The sequence below is a fragment of the Moschus berezovskii genome, chromosome 17, assembly GCF_049115385.1.
Source record: "Moschus berezovskii isolate FMDL1 chromosome 17, NW_MosBer_1.0, whole genome shotgun sequence".
Lineage (NCBI taxonomy): Eukaryota > Metazoa > Chordata > Mammalia > Artiodactyla > Moschidae > Moschus > Moschus berezovskii.
In genome coordinates, this window is record NC_142476.1 from 68811390 (window position 1) to 68827196 (window position 15807).

General features: G+C 41.7%; 1 protein-coding gene across 1 annotated transcript in view; it reads left to right on the forward strand.

Moving 5' to 3' along the window:
- Positions 1 to 15807, forward strand: part of RAB3GAP2 (RAB3 GTPase activating non-catalytic protein subunit 2) — a 115095-nt gene that overhangs the window by 18311 nt on the left and 80977 nt on the right. Inside the window, exon 2 of the mRNA XM_088845540.1 lies at positions 10325 to 10386. Coding sequence (XP_088701666.1) covers positions 10325 to 10386 — 62 coding nt within the window. The remainder of the gene's footprint in view (positions 1 to 10324; positions 10387 to 15807) is intronic.

The window sequence follows — 15807 nt, forward strand, 5'->3', positions numbered from 1 at the left end:
GCACCACTTGTTAAAGAGGCTGTCTTTTCTCCATTTTATATTCTTGCCTCCTTTGTCAAAGATAAGGTGTCCATAGGTGCGTGGATTTATCTCTGGGCTTTCTATTTTGTTCCATTGATCTCTATTTCTGTCTTTATGCCAGTACCATACTGTCTTGATGACTGTGGCTTTGTAGTAGAGCCCGAAGTCCAGCAGGTTAATTCTACCCAGTTCCATTCTTCTTCCTCAAGATTGCTTTGGCTATTCGAGGTTTTTTGTATTTCCATACAAATTGTGAGATTATTTGTTCTAGTTCTGTGAAAAATATCGTTGGTAGCTTGATAGGGATTGCATTGAATGTATAAATTACTTTGAGTAGTATACTCGTTTTTACAATATTTATTCTTCCAATCCACGAACATGGTATATTTCTCTGTCTATTAGTGTCCTCTTTGGTTAATTTCGCTAGTGTTTTATAGTTTTCTATGTACAAGTCTTTTGTTTCCTTAGGTAGATATATTCCTAAGTATTTAATTCTTTTCGTTGCAACAGTGAATGGAATAGTTTCCTTAATTTCTCTTTCTATTTTCTCATTATTAGTGTATAGGAATGCTAGGGATTTCTGTATGTTGATTTTACATCCTACAACTTTACTGTAATCATTGATTAGCTCTAGTAGTTTTCTGGTAGAGTCTTTAGGGTTTTCTGTGTAGAGGATCATGTCATCAGCGAACAGTGAAAGTTTTACTTCCTTCTTTTCCAATTTGTATTCCTTTTATGTCTTTTTCTGCTCTGATTGCTGTAGCCAAAACTTCCAGAACTATGTTGAATAGTAGTGGTGAGAGTGGGCACCCTTGTCTTGTTCCTGACTTTAGGGGAAATGCTTTCAGTTTTTCACCATTGAGGATAATGTTTGCTGTGGGTTTGTCATATATAGCTTTTATTATGTTGAGGTATGTCCCTTCTATTCCCACTTTCTGGAGGGTTTTTATCATAAATGGATGTTGAATTCTGTCTAAGGCTTTCTCTGCATCTATTGAGATAATCATATGATTTTTATTTTTCAGTTTGTTAATGTGGTGTATTACGTTGATTGATTTGCAGATATTGAAGAATCCTTGAATTCCTTGGATAAAGCCCACTTGGTCATGATGTATGATCTTCTTAATGTGTTGTTGGATTCTGATTGCTAGAATTTTGTTAAGGATTTTTGCATCTATGTTCATCAGTGATATTGGCCTGTAGTTTTCTTTTTTTGTGGGGTCTTTACCAGGTTTTGGGATTAGGGTGATGGTGGCCTTATAGAATGAGTTTGGAAGTTTCCCTTCCTCAGCAATTTTCTGGAAGAGTTTGAGTAGAATAGGTGTTAGCTCTTCTCTAAATTTTTGGTAGAATTCAGCTGTGAAGCCGTCTGGACCTGGGCTTTTGTTTGCTGGAAGATTTCTGATTACAGTCTCTAGTTCCGTGCTTGTGATGGGTCTGTTCAGATTTTCTATTTCTTCCTGGTTCAGTTTTGGAAAGTTGTACTTTTCTAGGAATTTGTCCATTTCTTCCAGGTTATTCATTTTATTGCCATATAATTGCTGATAGTATTCTCTAATAATCCTTTGTGTTTCTGTGTTGTCAGTGTGATCTCTCCATTTTCATTTCTAATTTTATTGATTTGGTTCTTCTCCCTTTGTTTCTTGATGAGTCTGGCTAGTGGTTTGTCAGTTTTATTTACCTTCTCAAAGAACCAGCTTTTGGCTTTGTTGATTTTTGCTATGGTCTCTTTTGTTTCTTTTGCATTTATCTCTGCCCTAGTTTTTACGATTTCTTTCCTTCTGCTAACCCTGGGGTTCTTCATTTCTTCCTTTTCTAGTTGCTTTAGATGTAGAGTTAGGTTATTTAGTTGACTTTTTTCTTGTTTCTTGAGGTGTGCCTTTATTGCTATGAACTTCCCCCTTAGCACTGCTTTTACACTTCCTAACACCATACACCAAAATAAACTCAAAATGGATTAGAGAGCTAAATGTAAGACCAGATTCTATAAAACTCCTAGAGGAGAACGTAGGCAAAACACTCTCCGACATAAATCACAGCAGGATCCTCCAAGACCCACCTCCCAGAATATTGGAAATAAAAGCAAAAATAAACAAATGGGACCTAATTAAAATCAAAAGTTTCTACACAGCAACGGAAACTATAAGTAAGGTGAAAAGACAGCCTTCAGAATGGGAGAAAATAATAGCAAATGAAGCAACTGATAAAGGATTAATCTCCAGAATATACAAGCAGCTCCTGCAGCTCAATTCCAGAAAAATAAATGACCCAGTCAAAAAATGGGCCAAAGAACTAAACAGACATTTCTCCAAAGAAGACATACAGATGGCTAACAAACACATGAAAAAGTGCTCAACATCCCTCATAATCAGAGAAATGCAAATCAAAACCACAATGAGATACCATTTCACACCAGTCAGAATGGCTGCTATCCAAAAGTCTACATGCAATAAATGCTGGATAGGGTGTGGAGAGAAGGGAACCCTCTTACACTGTTGGTGGGAATGCAGACTAGTACAGCCACTATGGAGAACAGTGTGGAGATTCCTCAAAAAACTGGAAATAGAACTGCCATATGATCCAGCAATCGCACTCCTGGGCATACACACCGAAGAAACCAGAATTGAAAGAGACACATGTACTCCAATGTTCATTGCAGCACTGTTTATAATAGCCAGGACATGGAAGCAACCTAGATGTCCATCTGCAGACGAATGGATAAGAAAGCTTTGGTACATATACACAATGAAGTATTACTCAGCCATTAAAAAGAATGCATTTGAATCAGTTCTAATGAGGTGGATGAAACTGGAGCCTATTATACAGAGTGAAGTAAGCCAGAAAGAAAAACACCAATACAGTATACTAACGCATACATATGGAATTTAGAAAGATGCAAATGATAACCCTGTATACGAGACAGCAAAAGAGACACAGATGTATAGAACAGTCTTTAGGACTCTGTGGGAGAGGGTGAGGGTGGGTTGATTTGGGAGAATGGCATTGAAACATGTATATTATCATATGTGAAACGAATTGCCAGTTCAGGGTCGATGCATGTTACAGGATGCTCGGGGCTGGTGTGCGGGGATGACCCAGAGGGAGGATAAAGGGAGGAGGGAGGTGGGAGGGAGGTTCAGGAGGGGGAACTCATGTACACCCGGGGCGGATTCATGTCAATGTATGGCAAAACCAACCAATATAATATTGTAAAATAATTAGCCTCCAATAAAAAAAAAAAGCTAACCACACCACATCTCGAGGCCACCCTCTGTTGAGTGTGTTTCTCTCTAAATAAATCCACTTCTTTACCTAAAAAAAAAATAATAATAATAATGAAGTTAACTTCACGTTTTCTACTTTATAAATATGGCTGCTAGTCAGTTTAATATGGCATGTGTGGCTTGTGTTACATTTTTATTGGACAGTGTTGCTAAAGACTGCCCTCCAGTAAGTGAAGAGGCTAATGAAGTGAAAGAATAGAAACTTGGATGAGGGCAGGCAAAGGAAAACAGGAGATTTTAGATCAGATTAGACTGGCATTGGAGTTTATCCTTGAAACTGGTATTCCTCAGAGTGTCATCCATGGACAGCCTGCCTCACATTTTCAGGATGGGGTCAACCCTGAAACTTCAGTCATCCCTAATTCATTGTTTTAATCTCTTTGCAGAGATTTTAAGGCTCCCTAGAGAGGCCATCGGAGAAGGCAATGGCAAGCCACTCCAGTACTCTTGCCTGGAAAATCGCATGGATGGAGGAGGCTTGTAGGCTGCAGTCCATGGGGTTGCTACTAGTCAGACATGACTGAGCGACTTCACTTTCCCTTTTCACTTTCCTGCATTGGAGAAGGAAATGGCAATCCACTCCAGTGTTCTTGCCTGGAGAATCCCAGGGACGGCGGAGCCTGGTTGGCTGCCATCTATGGGGTCGCACAGAGTCGGACATGATTGAAGCGACTTAGCAGTAGCAGAGAGGCCATGCTGCAGAAGAGACTGTAACTCCAGTTTTATGAAGGCAATGGATGTGGATGCCATTTTCTTAATATTTTGATCAGTGTTGTTGAATTGAGTCTAAGCCAGATAAAAGATATAGGCAGTTGATGACAGTGTCATTTAAAGGATTGCTTTCTGAAGATTAGGTGGTTACTACTTATTTAATAAATGGGGGGAAAATACTTACAATTCCCCCATAATTTATAGCCTAACCTTTGACTGTAAAGCATGCCACTTGGCTCTTTAGGTGAACTGGGTGATTTGGTGATTTGTGCAGTTTTTCTACACTGGATCCTGATCACCCTTAAGAAGTTTATGTCTTGAGTGTCCATCCTTGATAGTACATTTTGTTAAACTGACTTCAGATCAGTCTCTCAATCGTATCCGATTCTTTGCATCCCCATGGACTGCAGCACTCCAGGCCTCCCTGTCCATCACCAACTCCCGGAGCTTACTCAAACTCACATCCATTGAGTCACTGATGCCATCTAACCATCTCATCCTCTGTCGTCCCCTTCTCCCACCTTCAATCTTTCCAAGCATCAGGGTCTTTTCAAATGAGTTACATCGGACTTACATCTTTTCAAATGGGTTTCAACTGACCTACATCTTAACATATACAAGAGTTTCAGTTCAGTTCAGTTGCTCAGTCGTGTCCGACTCTTTGCGACCCCATGAATCACAGCATGCCAGGCCTCCCTGTCCATCACCAACTCCCGGAGTTCACTCAGACTCATGTCCATCGAGTGGGTGATGCCATCCAGCCATATCATTCTCTGTTGTCCCCTTCTCCTCCCGCCCCCAATTAGGACTTTCAGATCACCCTGGCTTATAGAAGGTTTTGATCTGTTTATTCTAACAGACCGTCATCATTTGATGTCTTATTTCTTTCTGTTAACGTAGAAATTTTTAGACCTTAAAGTTTTGCAGTAAATGTTCCTTATTGACGTTAAATGGCCCAGTTCTCAAATGTTAAACACATTGCTGTTGTTATTCACAACATTGATCAATAATCAATTAAAATACGCTGATAATGACATAGATTGAAGAGCATCCCTCATAGAAAAGTTACCAGAAGGAAAGAGCCCCTGAGTACAATTTTGTATATGAATGGCGCTTTTATTAGACATTCAGCAGCTGTATTTTCAATATAAACTTTTTTTGAAGATTGTGCTTGACCTGCTTTCATATTTGAGGACATAAGAAATAACCTTGGTAAGTTGCTAAGATTCTGACACTTCAGCAGTAGCTGTTAAATAGCAGCCTGCAAAACAGTATCAGATGAATTTTGAGGTAAGTCAGGAGGCTACAGACTTTACATCACTGACACTGAGTAACAATAGCCAGAAGGTAGTACCTTATTTTGAAGAAGGAAATGGCAATCCACTCCAGTATTCCTGCCTGGAGAATCCCAGGGACGGCAGAGCCTGGTGGGCTGCCGTCTGTGGGGTTGCACAGAGTCGGACACGACTAAAGCGACTTAGCAGCAGCAGCACCTTATTTACTGATGTTTCCATCTTTGATTTTTTTTTTCTTTTATGTTTCTCATTTGTAGGTTGACTAAAATTTGGAGTGCATTTTCTTACAGTATTATAAATAATACTGAGAATTCTAAACCAACCTTCAAAAGTATCTTTAACCTCTGAAAGTAACAGTTCTGTTTTTCACCTTCACCTTCCTTTAACCTCTTTGTATCATGACCCCTTTGGGAAATGTATACCTGTGATAGTGGGAGGTGCCTGATTAATTTTTCTTTCCCTCCAGTTAATAGAAATCCCCCAGTCAGAGACATTGAGACATGGGTAAACCGTCATGAGCACCACTGTTTTGTAAAAAGAAGGTATTTCTCAAAAGTTTTTTTTTTTTTCTTCCTGGAATGTTTGAATTGTGCTTTATGGAGAGAACTGGGTCTCTGCAAGGGCTGATAATCAAAATTTCTGCTGTCTTCTGCTGATTGAATGAGTCATTTGTGAATGGAGCTGGCTATGTTTTTACCAGTATGGAGGAGAAATAACACATTTCTCATGGTTTTCTTTTGAACAGCATTCAACAGAGGTATGTGCACAGACTAAGCTCTTTGAAGGCTTATTTTGCTTTTGTGTGTCCAGCACTTAGCACAGGACCCAACACAGAAGAGATGCAGTGTTGTGTTTGTTGAATGCATGAATGAATACATGATTTGCTGACCTTCATGAAGTACTTTAAATTCTGCACGGTTTCCCAGAGAGCGTGGTAATTTGATAAATATTTTTATAGCAGTTTTAACATTGAATCATGGACCTTAGAGCAGTAAGCTTTACTACACATTTTGCTTTCTTGTACAAAAGACATTATCAATCGGATAGCCTAGTTACCATCAGCCCATGAGAAGACAGTTGCTTTCTATGCAGTAGAAAAATTAGCAGACTAAAGGGATTGCCTAACAAATTTAGTTTGCCAAAGAGTAACTGTAGTTTTCCAAGTTTCAAAAAAGAAATTTCCAAGTCTCAATATCAGGGGAATATTTCCATGTTAATGTAATGAAATCTTGCTTTTGGTCTTACTTGTAAGCCCCACTGTTTCTTAATCTTACCCTTATTCATAGGCTGTAGGAGTAAGTATGGGAGGATACTTAGCAGTGTGGGCTCTGGAACTCAGGCAGAACTGAATTCGAACCCTGCCCCTCCATGTAATCCTCTGGATCTTAAGCAAGTGATGTAAACTAGGCAATTTGCTTTCCTCTGTAAAAAGAGGGAGATAGGGGATCCTTGTCGTGCTTACGTGAATTAATATCTATAAAGCATTTAAGCATATAGAAATGCTAAATACATGTTAGTTGTTGTAACATGATAATCTCTATCTGAATGGCATTTTTTTTTCCTCTTTGCCTTTGAAAAGTTTCTAGCCACTTAAAAAAAATCTATGGATCATTTTTAAAGTCTTTATTGAATAAGTTACAGTATTTGGCCCCAAGGCATGTTGTCATCTTAGCTCCCTGAACAGGAATCAGACCTGAAGCCCTGCATTAGAAAGCGAAGTCCTAACCATTGGATTACCAGCGAAGTTCCTCTATCCACTTTTTATAAGATGTCATTTAAGATGACTCCTCCCTGTAGTTTTTCATCTTTTTTACCGCCTCCTCTGAGTTTCCATAGTAGTCAGTTACAGCTATCACCACGACGATTACTTGTCTCTCTTCTACACTAGATCATAGATTCTTTAAAAAGAAAAAGAGTTCATATGTTCGTATTTTTCTCTGTTTCTACTACAGGATTTGGCACAGGGTATTTAACAGAACATTTGTTAAATTGTTCAATTGATGTGTGTACGGAAATCTTCTATTGTACAGTGTTAATCAAATGATTAGTACTGTTTTAGGACTTAATATATGCCCTTATACTGCAAGGAGATCCAACCAGTCCATTCTAAAGGAGATCAATCCTGGATGTTCATTGGAGGGACTGATGCTAAAGCTGAAACTGCAATACTTTGGCCACCTCATGTGACGAGTTAACTCACTGGAAAAGACTGATGCTGGGAAAGGTTGGGGGCGGGAGGAGAAGGGGACAACGGAGAATGAGATGGCTGGATGGCATCACTGACTCTGTGGACATGAGTTTGAGTGAACTCCGGGAGTTGGTGATGGACAGGGGGGCCTGGCGTGCTGTGATTCATGGGGTCGCGGAGAGTCGGACACGACTGAGTGACTGAACTGAACTGAACTGAGCAGTGTGGTTCGGCGAAGGCAATGGCAAGCCACTCCAGTACTCTTGCCTAGAAAATCCCATGGATGGAAGAGCCTGGTAGGCTGCAGTCTGTGGGGTCGCTAAGGGTCGGACACGACTGAGCGACTTCACTTTCACTTTTCACTTTCCACTTTCACACATTGGAGAAGGAAATGGCAACCCACTCCAGTGTTCTTGCCTGGAGAATCCCAGGGACGGGGGAGCCTGGTGGGCTTCCATCTCTGGGGTCACACAGAGTCGGACACGACTGAAGTGACTTAGCAGAAGCAGCAGCAGCAGTGTGGTTGGCACATTATAAAGTAGCTTTTTGGTGTTTAAGTACCAAAGACGGGGATATTGCCACAGAGCTGATTGAACAATGATTCCAAGTACCAGACTGTAACTTTTTTAAAAACTCATCTTAATATATAGTTGATTTTAGCAGCTTTTGGAACGTTGTGGATAAGTGGAAGTTCTTTTTGCTTCCTTCCTCCTGTCAGCAGATAACATGTTCAGTCCCATCTTTTAGGTTGCTTCTTCCCCCAGAATTTTGAGACTGATTGGTTTAAGTACAATATTTTATTTATATTTTGTAGTATTTTAATAGCTAAACCCTGATGACCGGCATTACGAACTTATTATGTATCAGGCAATGGGGACTTAGCATGCTGATGGCAATCCCACTAACTGTAGGTACTGTCATTTTCCATGATGTTATGGTAAGAGAGCTAAAGCTCATGAATACGGGGTAACTGTTCTGAGTCACGGAGCTGATAAGGGCTGGATCCAGGGTGAACCTAGGTAATATGATTCTGGGGCTAAACTTATAAGTAGACAACTATCTGCTCTTTTCACACTTCAGTTCAGTTCAGTTCAGTCGCTCAGTTGTGTCCGACTCTGTGCGACCCCATGAATCACAGCACGCCAGGCCTCCCTGTCCATCACCAACTCCCGGAGTTCACTCAGACTCACCTCCATCGAGTCGGTGATGCCGTCCAGCCATCTCATTCTCCGTCGTCCCCATCTCCTCCCGCCCCCAACCTTTCCCAGCATCAGAGTCTTTTCCAGTGAGTCAACTCTTCGGATGAGGTGGCCAAAGTATTAGAGTTTCAGCTTCAGCATCAGTCCTTCCAATGAACACCCAGGATTGATCTCCTTTAGAATGGACTGGTTGGATCTCCTTGCAGTCCAAGGAACTCTCAAGAGTCTTCTCCAACACCACAGTTCAAAAGCATCAATTCTTCGACGCTCAGCTTTCTTCACAGTCCAACTCTCACATCCATACTTGACCACGGGAAAAACCATAGCCTTGACTAGACGGACCTTGGTTGGCAAAGTAATGTCTCTGCTTTTTAATATGCTATCTAGGTTGGTCATAACTTTCGTTCCAAGGAGTAAGCGTCTTTTAATTTCATGGCTGCAATCAGCATCTGCAGTGATTTTGGAGCCCCCAAAAATGAAGTCTGACACTGTTTCCACTGTTTCCCCATCTGTTTATTTGCCACGAAGTGATGGGACCAGGTGCCATGATCTTAGTTTTCTGAATGTTGACCTTTAAGCCAACTTTTCCACTCTCCTCTTTCACTTTCATCAAGAGGCTTTTTAGTTCCTCTTCACTTTCTGCCATAAGGGTGGTGTCATCTGCATATCTGAGGTTATTGATATTTCTCCTAGTTTTAGGGAAACTTACTTGTTTTTTAATTTGAAGTAATACATATAGAGTATCTGCTGTTTGGTTCAGAATATTAATAATTCCTTTAAAAATGATAGTTTTATTCCTTCTCTTCTGATATGGTATATGATAAATTCAAAGATAATTATATAAAAATGTACTCATTAATTTGGGATTTTTATTTTTCATTTAATTTTTTAGAAAGTTTGACTGTGCTGGGTCTTTGTTGCGGCATGTGGGCCTTCTCTACTTGCTGTGCGTGGGCTTAGTTACCCTGCAGCATGTGGGATCTTCGTTCCTCAGCCAGGGATCAAACCCTCGTCTCCCGCATTGGAAGACAGATTCTTAACCAGTGACTACCAGGGAAGCCCCCAGTTTGGGATTTTTAATTCCCCATTGCAGTGGTGGTTGGACATCTTATTTTAATCCAAGACAATGTTCTCATGCATAAGAAATCCCAGAGTGTCAGGAAAAGGTGGAAAATAGTAGACCAATCTGGTTTGAAAATTGTTTTCTTAATCTTGGATACCTTATCTTATTAGAACACTTTTGAAGATGTCTGTGTGAAATTTTAGGTGTGTTTTTGGCCACTGTGTACATTTAACTTATTTAATATATTAAGTAACAGATATTTGTCATTTTAAGATTTTTTAAAAAGTCAGCCTTTGCAGTTTGATTTAAATGTGGGTAACCTTGATGTCCAATATCTTAAAATCCAACTAACTCGCACACTTTTACTATGACATAGATGTGGAAATTTGGGTTAAGTGTTTCCTGAATATTATTACATATAGCAAAATCCTGACCTAGTATAGTTTACCATTGTTTTCTTCCTTAATATGAGGTTGGTTCTATTACGTTTAGAGGAAATGTCTTTAAAATAACTTAAGCTCTATATTTTACGTAGTAAGTGCTTTTCATCTTTTTCAAAACAGGTAAATCAAACTGGGAAGATGATGGTTGGGGATCATGGGAAGAATCAGAACCCCAAGAACCTGTAAGTCTGCAAAAATATGCATGCTTTTTGATAGTGGCATTTAACTTTTGTAATGATGGTGACATATTTCAGTGTTACGTCAACATTTTGAAATCGTTATCAAGAACATTTTTTGCTTACTCAGTAGTGCTTAAGTAGATGCCTGTTCTTAAGGATTTAATGACTTTTTATAGCTCAGTCAGTGGGCTCAATGGAGAATAATTGTTTTAGGATTCTTTTTCCTTCATTGGTTTTTCTTTCAGACTCTTGCAGTTATTCATTCAACATAGATTTGTTAAGTGCCCACCATATTCTAGGTGCTGGGAGTGTAGCATTGAACAAGTAAACAGAGTCCCTGTGTGTGAAGTGTATTTTCACCTATAGATAATAGAAAATCTAACCAACATTGGCTTAAATAATTGGACACTCACTAGCTCACATAAAAGGAAGTCAGAGATACTGTGTATTCCCAGATGGGTTGACGAGGCAATTCAGCTATGTCATCAAAGACTCAAGTTCTATTCTGCATATACTATGTTGACTTCATCCTAAAGCTTGTTCCTCTTACAGGCGTGGTGGGCCAATTTGTTTTTTCATTGCTGACCAGAGAGAGAAAAAGGCTGGAGCTTTTCATAGTTTTCTTCTTTGCCTTTTATCTCCTTGGCTTATTTCTGAACTAGCCACTAGCAAGGTATATGAGATTTTCATCAGTCAATCATATCACTTCCTGAAGTTGGAGGATAGAGGGTCAGCTTTTCCTGAGGCCCATGACTGCATAGGGGAGGAGTTGATACCTGAACAGAATAAGGGTTTTGTTTTGCTCTTTTTTAAGAAAGAGAAATTAACTTATATACTGGATAGGTCTTATCATCCCTGTGCCCAGCTGGGGAGAGAGGGGAAAAAAAATTTTTTTAAGATACATGAAAAATATCAAATGGTTGTAGTAGAGAATGCAAATGGTGATGTAACAACCAGATTGGGTGGCCTGGGAAGGTGTTTAGGGGAGGGTGTGACTTTAAGCTGAGGTTTGAAAGATGATGGGGAATCAGTGAGGTATAGGTCTGGCGAAGAGCATCGCAGGCCAGGGCAACAGCTCATGCAAAGGCCCTGCGGTAGGTTGGGCTTGGTGTTAGAAGGAAGGTAGAGAAGGCCAGTGGGGCTTGGCAGGACTGAGGTGGCTACAAAAGGGGGTTAGAGAAGCAAACTGGCCTGTTTAAAGACTTCATGAATTTGAAGTTTATTCTGAATGCAATAGGAAACCACACTAATCTGATTCCTTATTGTTCATCTTGGCTGCTGTTTAGAATAGATCGAAGTAGGGAACAAAAGTGGAGAAGGCAGTGGCAACCCACTCCAGTACTCTTGCCTGGAAAGTTCCATGGACGGAGGAGCCTGGTGGGCTGCAGTCCATGGGGTTGCTAAGAGTCGGACACGACTGAGCGACTTCACTTTCACTTTTCACTTTCATGCACTGGAGAAGGAAATGGCAACCCACTCCAGTGTTCTTGCCTGGAGAATCCCAGGGATGGCGGAGCCTGTTGGCTGCCGTCTATGGGGTTGCACAGAGTTGGACATGACTGAAGTAACTTAGCAGCAGCAGCAGCAGGGAGCAAAAGTGGAAGCAAGGGATACCAATTAGGAGGCTGTTAGAGGAGTGTAGTTGAGAAATGATGGTGACTTGCATTAAGAAAGAAAAAATGAGAAATTGGTAGATTTAGGATGAGTTTGAGAGATAATGCTAAGACATTCCTATGAATTGGCTGTGAGGTATGAGGGGGGAAGGAAGAACCTAGAATTAATTTCTTTGATCTGGGACATGGTGTGTAGTAGATAAAATATAACAAGATGTTGCTACTCCCTAAAGCTGAGTAATAGGTACCATTCTCTTTATTTTTGTCAATCTTTGAAACTATCCATAATAAAAAGTCTTTGAAAAACCTTCCAGATGTGGCTTGAGCTACTGAATGCATGGTGTATCACTTACTGCTTTGGAGAAGTCAGAAAGAATAGATGAGGAGGAGAACTGAGAGAGCATCGTCTTGTGAGCAGCAGAGCATGTTAATGTCATACAGAGTTGTAGCAAAGCTCCAAGGGGAGATGCAGAACAGGGGACCATTTCAGAGGACCTCGAGGATTGGGATGTGCTGCATAGGATGTGGTGCAGCTCAAGGAACTTAGTTATCCCATCACCTCAGCAAACACCACCCTGTCCCTCCCTGCTCTAGTCCTGTGTCAACAGGGAGACTCAGTTATACTGTCTCTGCATTTGCTAATAAGACTGACTGCTGCTGCTGCTGCTGCTTAGTCACTTCAGTCGTGTCCGACTCTGTGTGACCCCATAGACGGAAGCCCACCAGGCTCCCCCGTCCCTGGGATTCTCCAGGCAAGAACACTGGAGTGGGTTGCCATTTCCTTCTCCAATGTGTGAAAGTGAAAAGTGAAAGTGAAGTCGCTCAGTCGTGTCCGACCCTTAGCGACCCCATGGACCGCAGCCTACCAGGCTTCTCCATCCATGGGATTTTCTAGGCAAGAGTACTGGAGTGGCTTGCCATTGACTTAGACTGTAGATTGTCTTCAATTCTTTATTCTTTTCATTTCACCCTCAGAGCTCATATGAGGATTTTACTGAGTCTGTTCATCAGCATCCAGTGTAGGATGTTTGGTGGGGGAGCGGGGTGAGTAGATTTATATGAGGTCAGGGACGTCCCTGGTAGTCCAGTGGTTAGGACTTCTTGCTTCCGCTGCAGAGGGTATGGGTTCTATCCCTGATCTGGGAACTAAGATCCTGTATGCCACATGGCATGGCCAAAAAAAATGAGGAAATCTACAGAAAAATAAGCTGGTGCCGAGTTATGGTACCTATTTAGAGGCCCAGAGGCCCTCATCTTAGAGAGTCTACTGGTCCATTTGAAATGGATTTTTACTTGTGAATGATGCAGTTGGGGATTTGTGTGCAAGGCTAGTTCTCCTTATAAAGATCTGCTACATCTTCCCTGGTAGTATTACGGGGTGGGTTCACTGATTGTGTGTCATAGACCTGCTTTTTGGTTTTGCCTTCCTTAAGCTCACAGTTTCTCATGGCGTATAAGCCAACATAGGAGAAAATGGGACTTCCCTGGTGGCTCAGACAGTAAAGAATCCACCTGCAATGTGGGAGACCCGGGTTCAATCCCTGGGCCAGGAAGATCCCCTGGAGAAGGAAACGGCAACCCACTCCAGTATTCTTGCCTGGAGAATTCCATGGAGAGAGGAGCCTGGTGGGCTGCAGTCCAAGGGATCACTGCAGGCTGGGATCAGAGAAGCAGGCAGGCCTGGTGTAAGGCTTTGTGAATGTGAAGTTTATTCTACGTGTGATCAGAAACCACACTGATTTCTGGTTTTTGAAGCTCACCTTGGCTGCTCTGTGTGATGGCTTGCCTCCCATGCTCATAAAGGTCATGGGTTGTTTATTGTTCAGTACTTCATTTTGATGTTGCAGCATCCCAGCTGATCCTGGTGACATGGACAGTGACAGCCTAGTTAGATTGTGTGAGTGTTACCAACCTCCTTTCAATCTGACATGTAAGTTTGTTATCTTCCCTTTATTAGGAATGTGATCCTAAGTCTAGGGATGATATATCTTAACTATTTCAGTTAAAAGCCAAAATTTGCTTCTACTCCTTCTGAAAACACATGAAATTACTCACATGTGGAGCATGGCTTGATTCAGATAAAAGTTGAGTATTCACAAGTGACCCTTGGGAACGAGGGTGGTTTGTTTTCTTCGTCTTGATGGGTTTGCTCACACTGGACTCGAAAAGCAGCCAGTAAGGCAGTGTTGTTAGGCCTTGTTGACAACAGTTTGGGGGTTCCAGTCATTCCTGTTGGAACCCTTTGCCCTGTCAGAGTCCCATATGTGTGGTGAGGGAGAGGGTATTTGGATGACAACCAAAGTGGGCTGGAACACGGAGGCAGTTATTCAGATGTTCAGGTCATCCTGCGGTGTTTAAGAGACCGTTTTTGAATTTGGATCCAGTCTTCAAAACAAGACAGCATGGCACTGTGGCCAGGGACAAGGATGTGACCTCTGCCTGACACAGCAGCAGCATCCAGAACTTTCTCTGTGTAATATCATTATGAAGTTCTGCTGAGAAAAATTTTATAACCAGGACTGTTAGTAATTTTACTCAGCTGAAGCAAGAGATTTCTGTTACTTCTTCTGCCATCTACAGTAATGAACAACTCCAAAGGCACAGCCAGCTCAAGGGGCCTAGCAATAATCAGAGTGAATTTTGTCAAACACGTGAAATGCAGAAGTGGCATGCTGTAGTCATGATAGTAGGTGTAGCCACCTAGTTGGTATGGAGAAGGAGCTTCCTACCCTCTCTTGTCATGTACACACAGCAAACCCAAAACCTGCCTTCCATGAGTCCCCTGAAAGTTCTTGTCCACATTAAAGATGAGTGAAGTGAAAGTCACTCAGTCATGGTCTGATTCTTTGCGACCCCATGGACTGTATACAGTCCATGGTATTCTCCAGGCCAGAATACTGGAGTGGGTAGCCTTTCCCTTCTCCAGGCGATCTTCCCAACCCAGGGATTGAACCCGGGTGTCCCACATTGCAGGCAGATTCTTTACCAGCTGAGCCACAAGGGAAGCCCAAAAATACTGGAGTGGGTAGCCTATCCCTTCTCCAGGGGATATTCCCGACCCAGGAATCAAACCGGGGGTCTCCTGCATTGCAGGCCGATTCTTTCCCAACTGAGCTGTCAGGGAAGCCCTTAAAGATGAGAGAGACCACTTCTTGCAATCCTTAAAGATGAGAGAGAACAGGATTGGAAGAAGTGGAGCGGCTTTAAGTCAGGGTGCTATCTCTATCAAAAAAATGAGAGGCTTCTCCACCAGTTGCCATTGGCGGTTACTGTGACTAGCAGAGGAAAGTAGGCTTGCATTCTTGTTTAGTCTGACATTAAGAGACGAGTCATGTTCTGGTCTTCAGGAGGCTGCAGTGGTGTGTCAGTGAACCACAGAGAAGGCTGCCTAGGAGTAAAGTGTGGCAGCTCTGCACTGAATGCTGACCTGAAGGCCAGCTCACTGCCACTGAGGCCAGCAGAAGAGCTATAAAAAGTCAGAGTGCTTTTTATCTCCAGGAGAGTGTCTACTCTTTGATAGTAGTTTCTTATTTTTATGGCAGAAGGGAGTAAAAAGCTTTTGTAATCAGAGAGATTTAGTACCGGGGGTCTGGATAAGGCTTTGCTAAGGAAAGAGAAAGCCTCTTTAATTTTGCTTCTGGGGTGTCAAGTAGAATGAGGACTCAGTGAAGAAAGCATACTCTAGTATCTGTTATCATCAATAGCCAGCTGCGTCCAAGAAGGCATCCATCTGTATGGCAGGCTTTGGAACTTTAAGCATGACTTCCGTTCTAGAAAAGGACAAATGTCCTTCTCCTGTGGATATTTCATG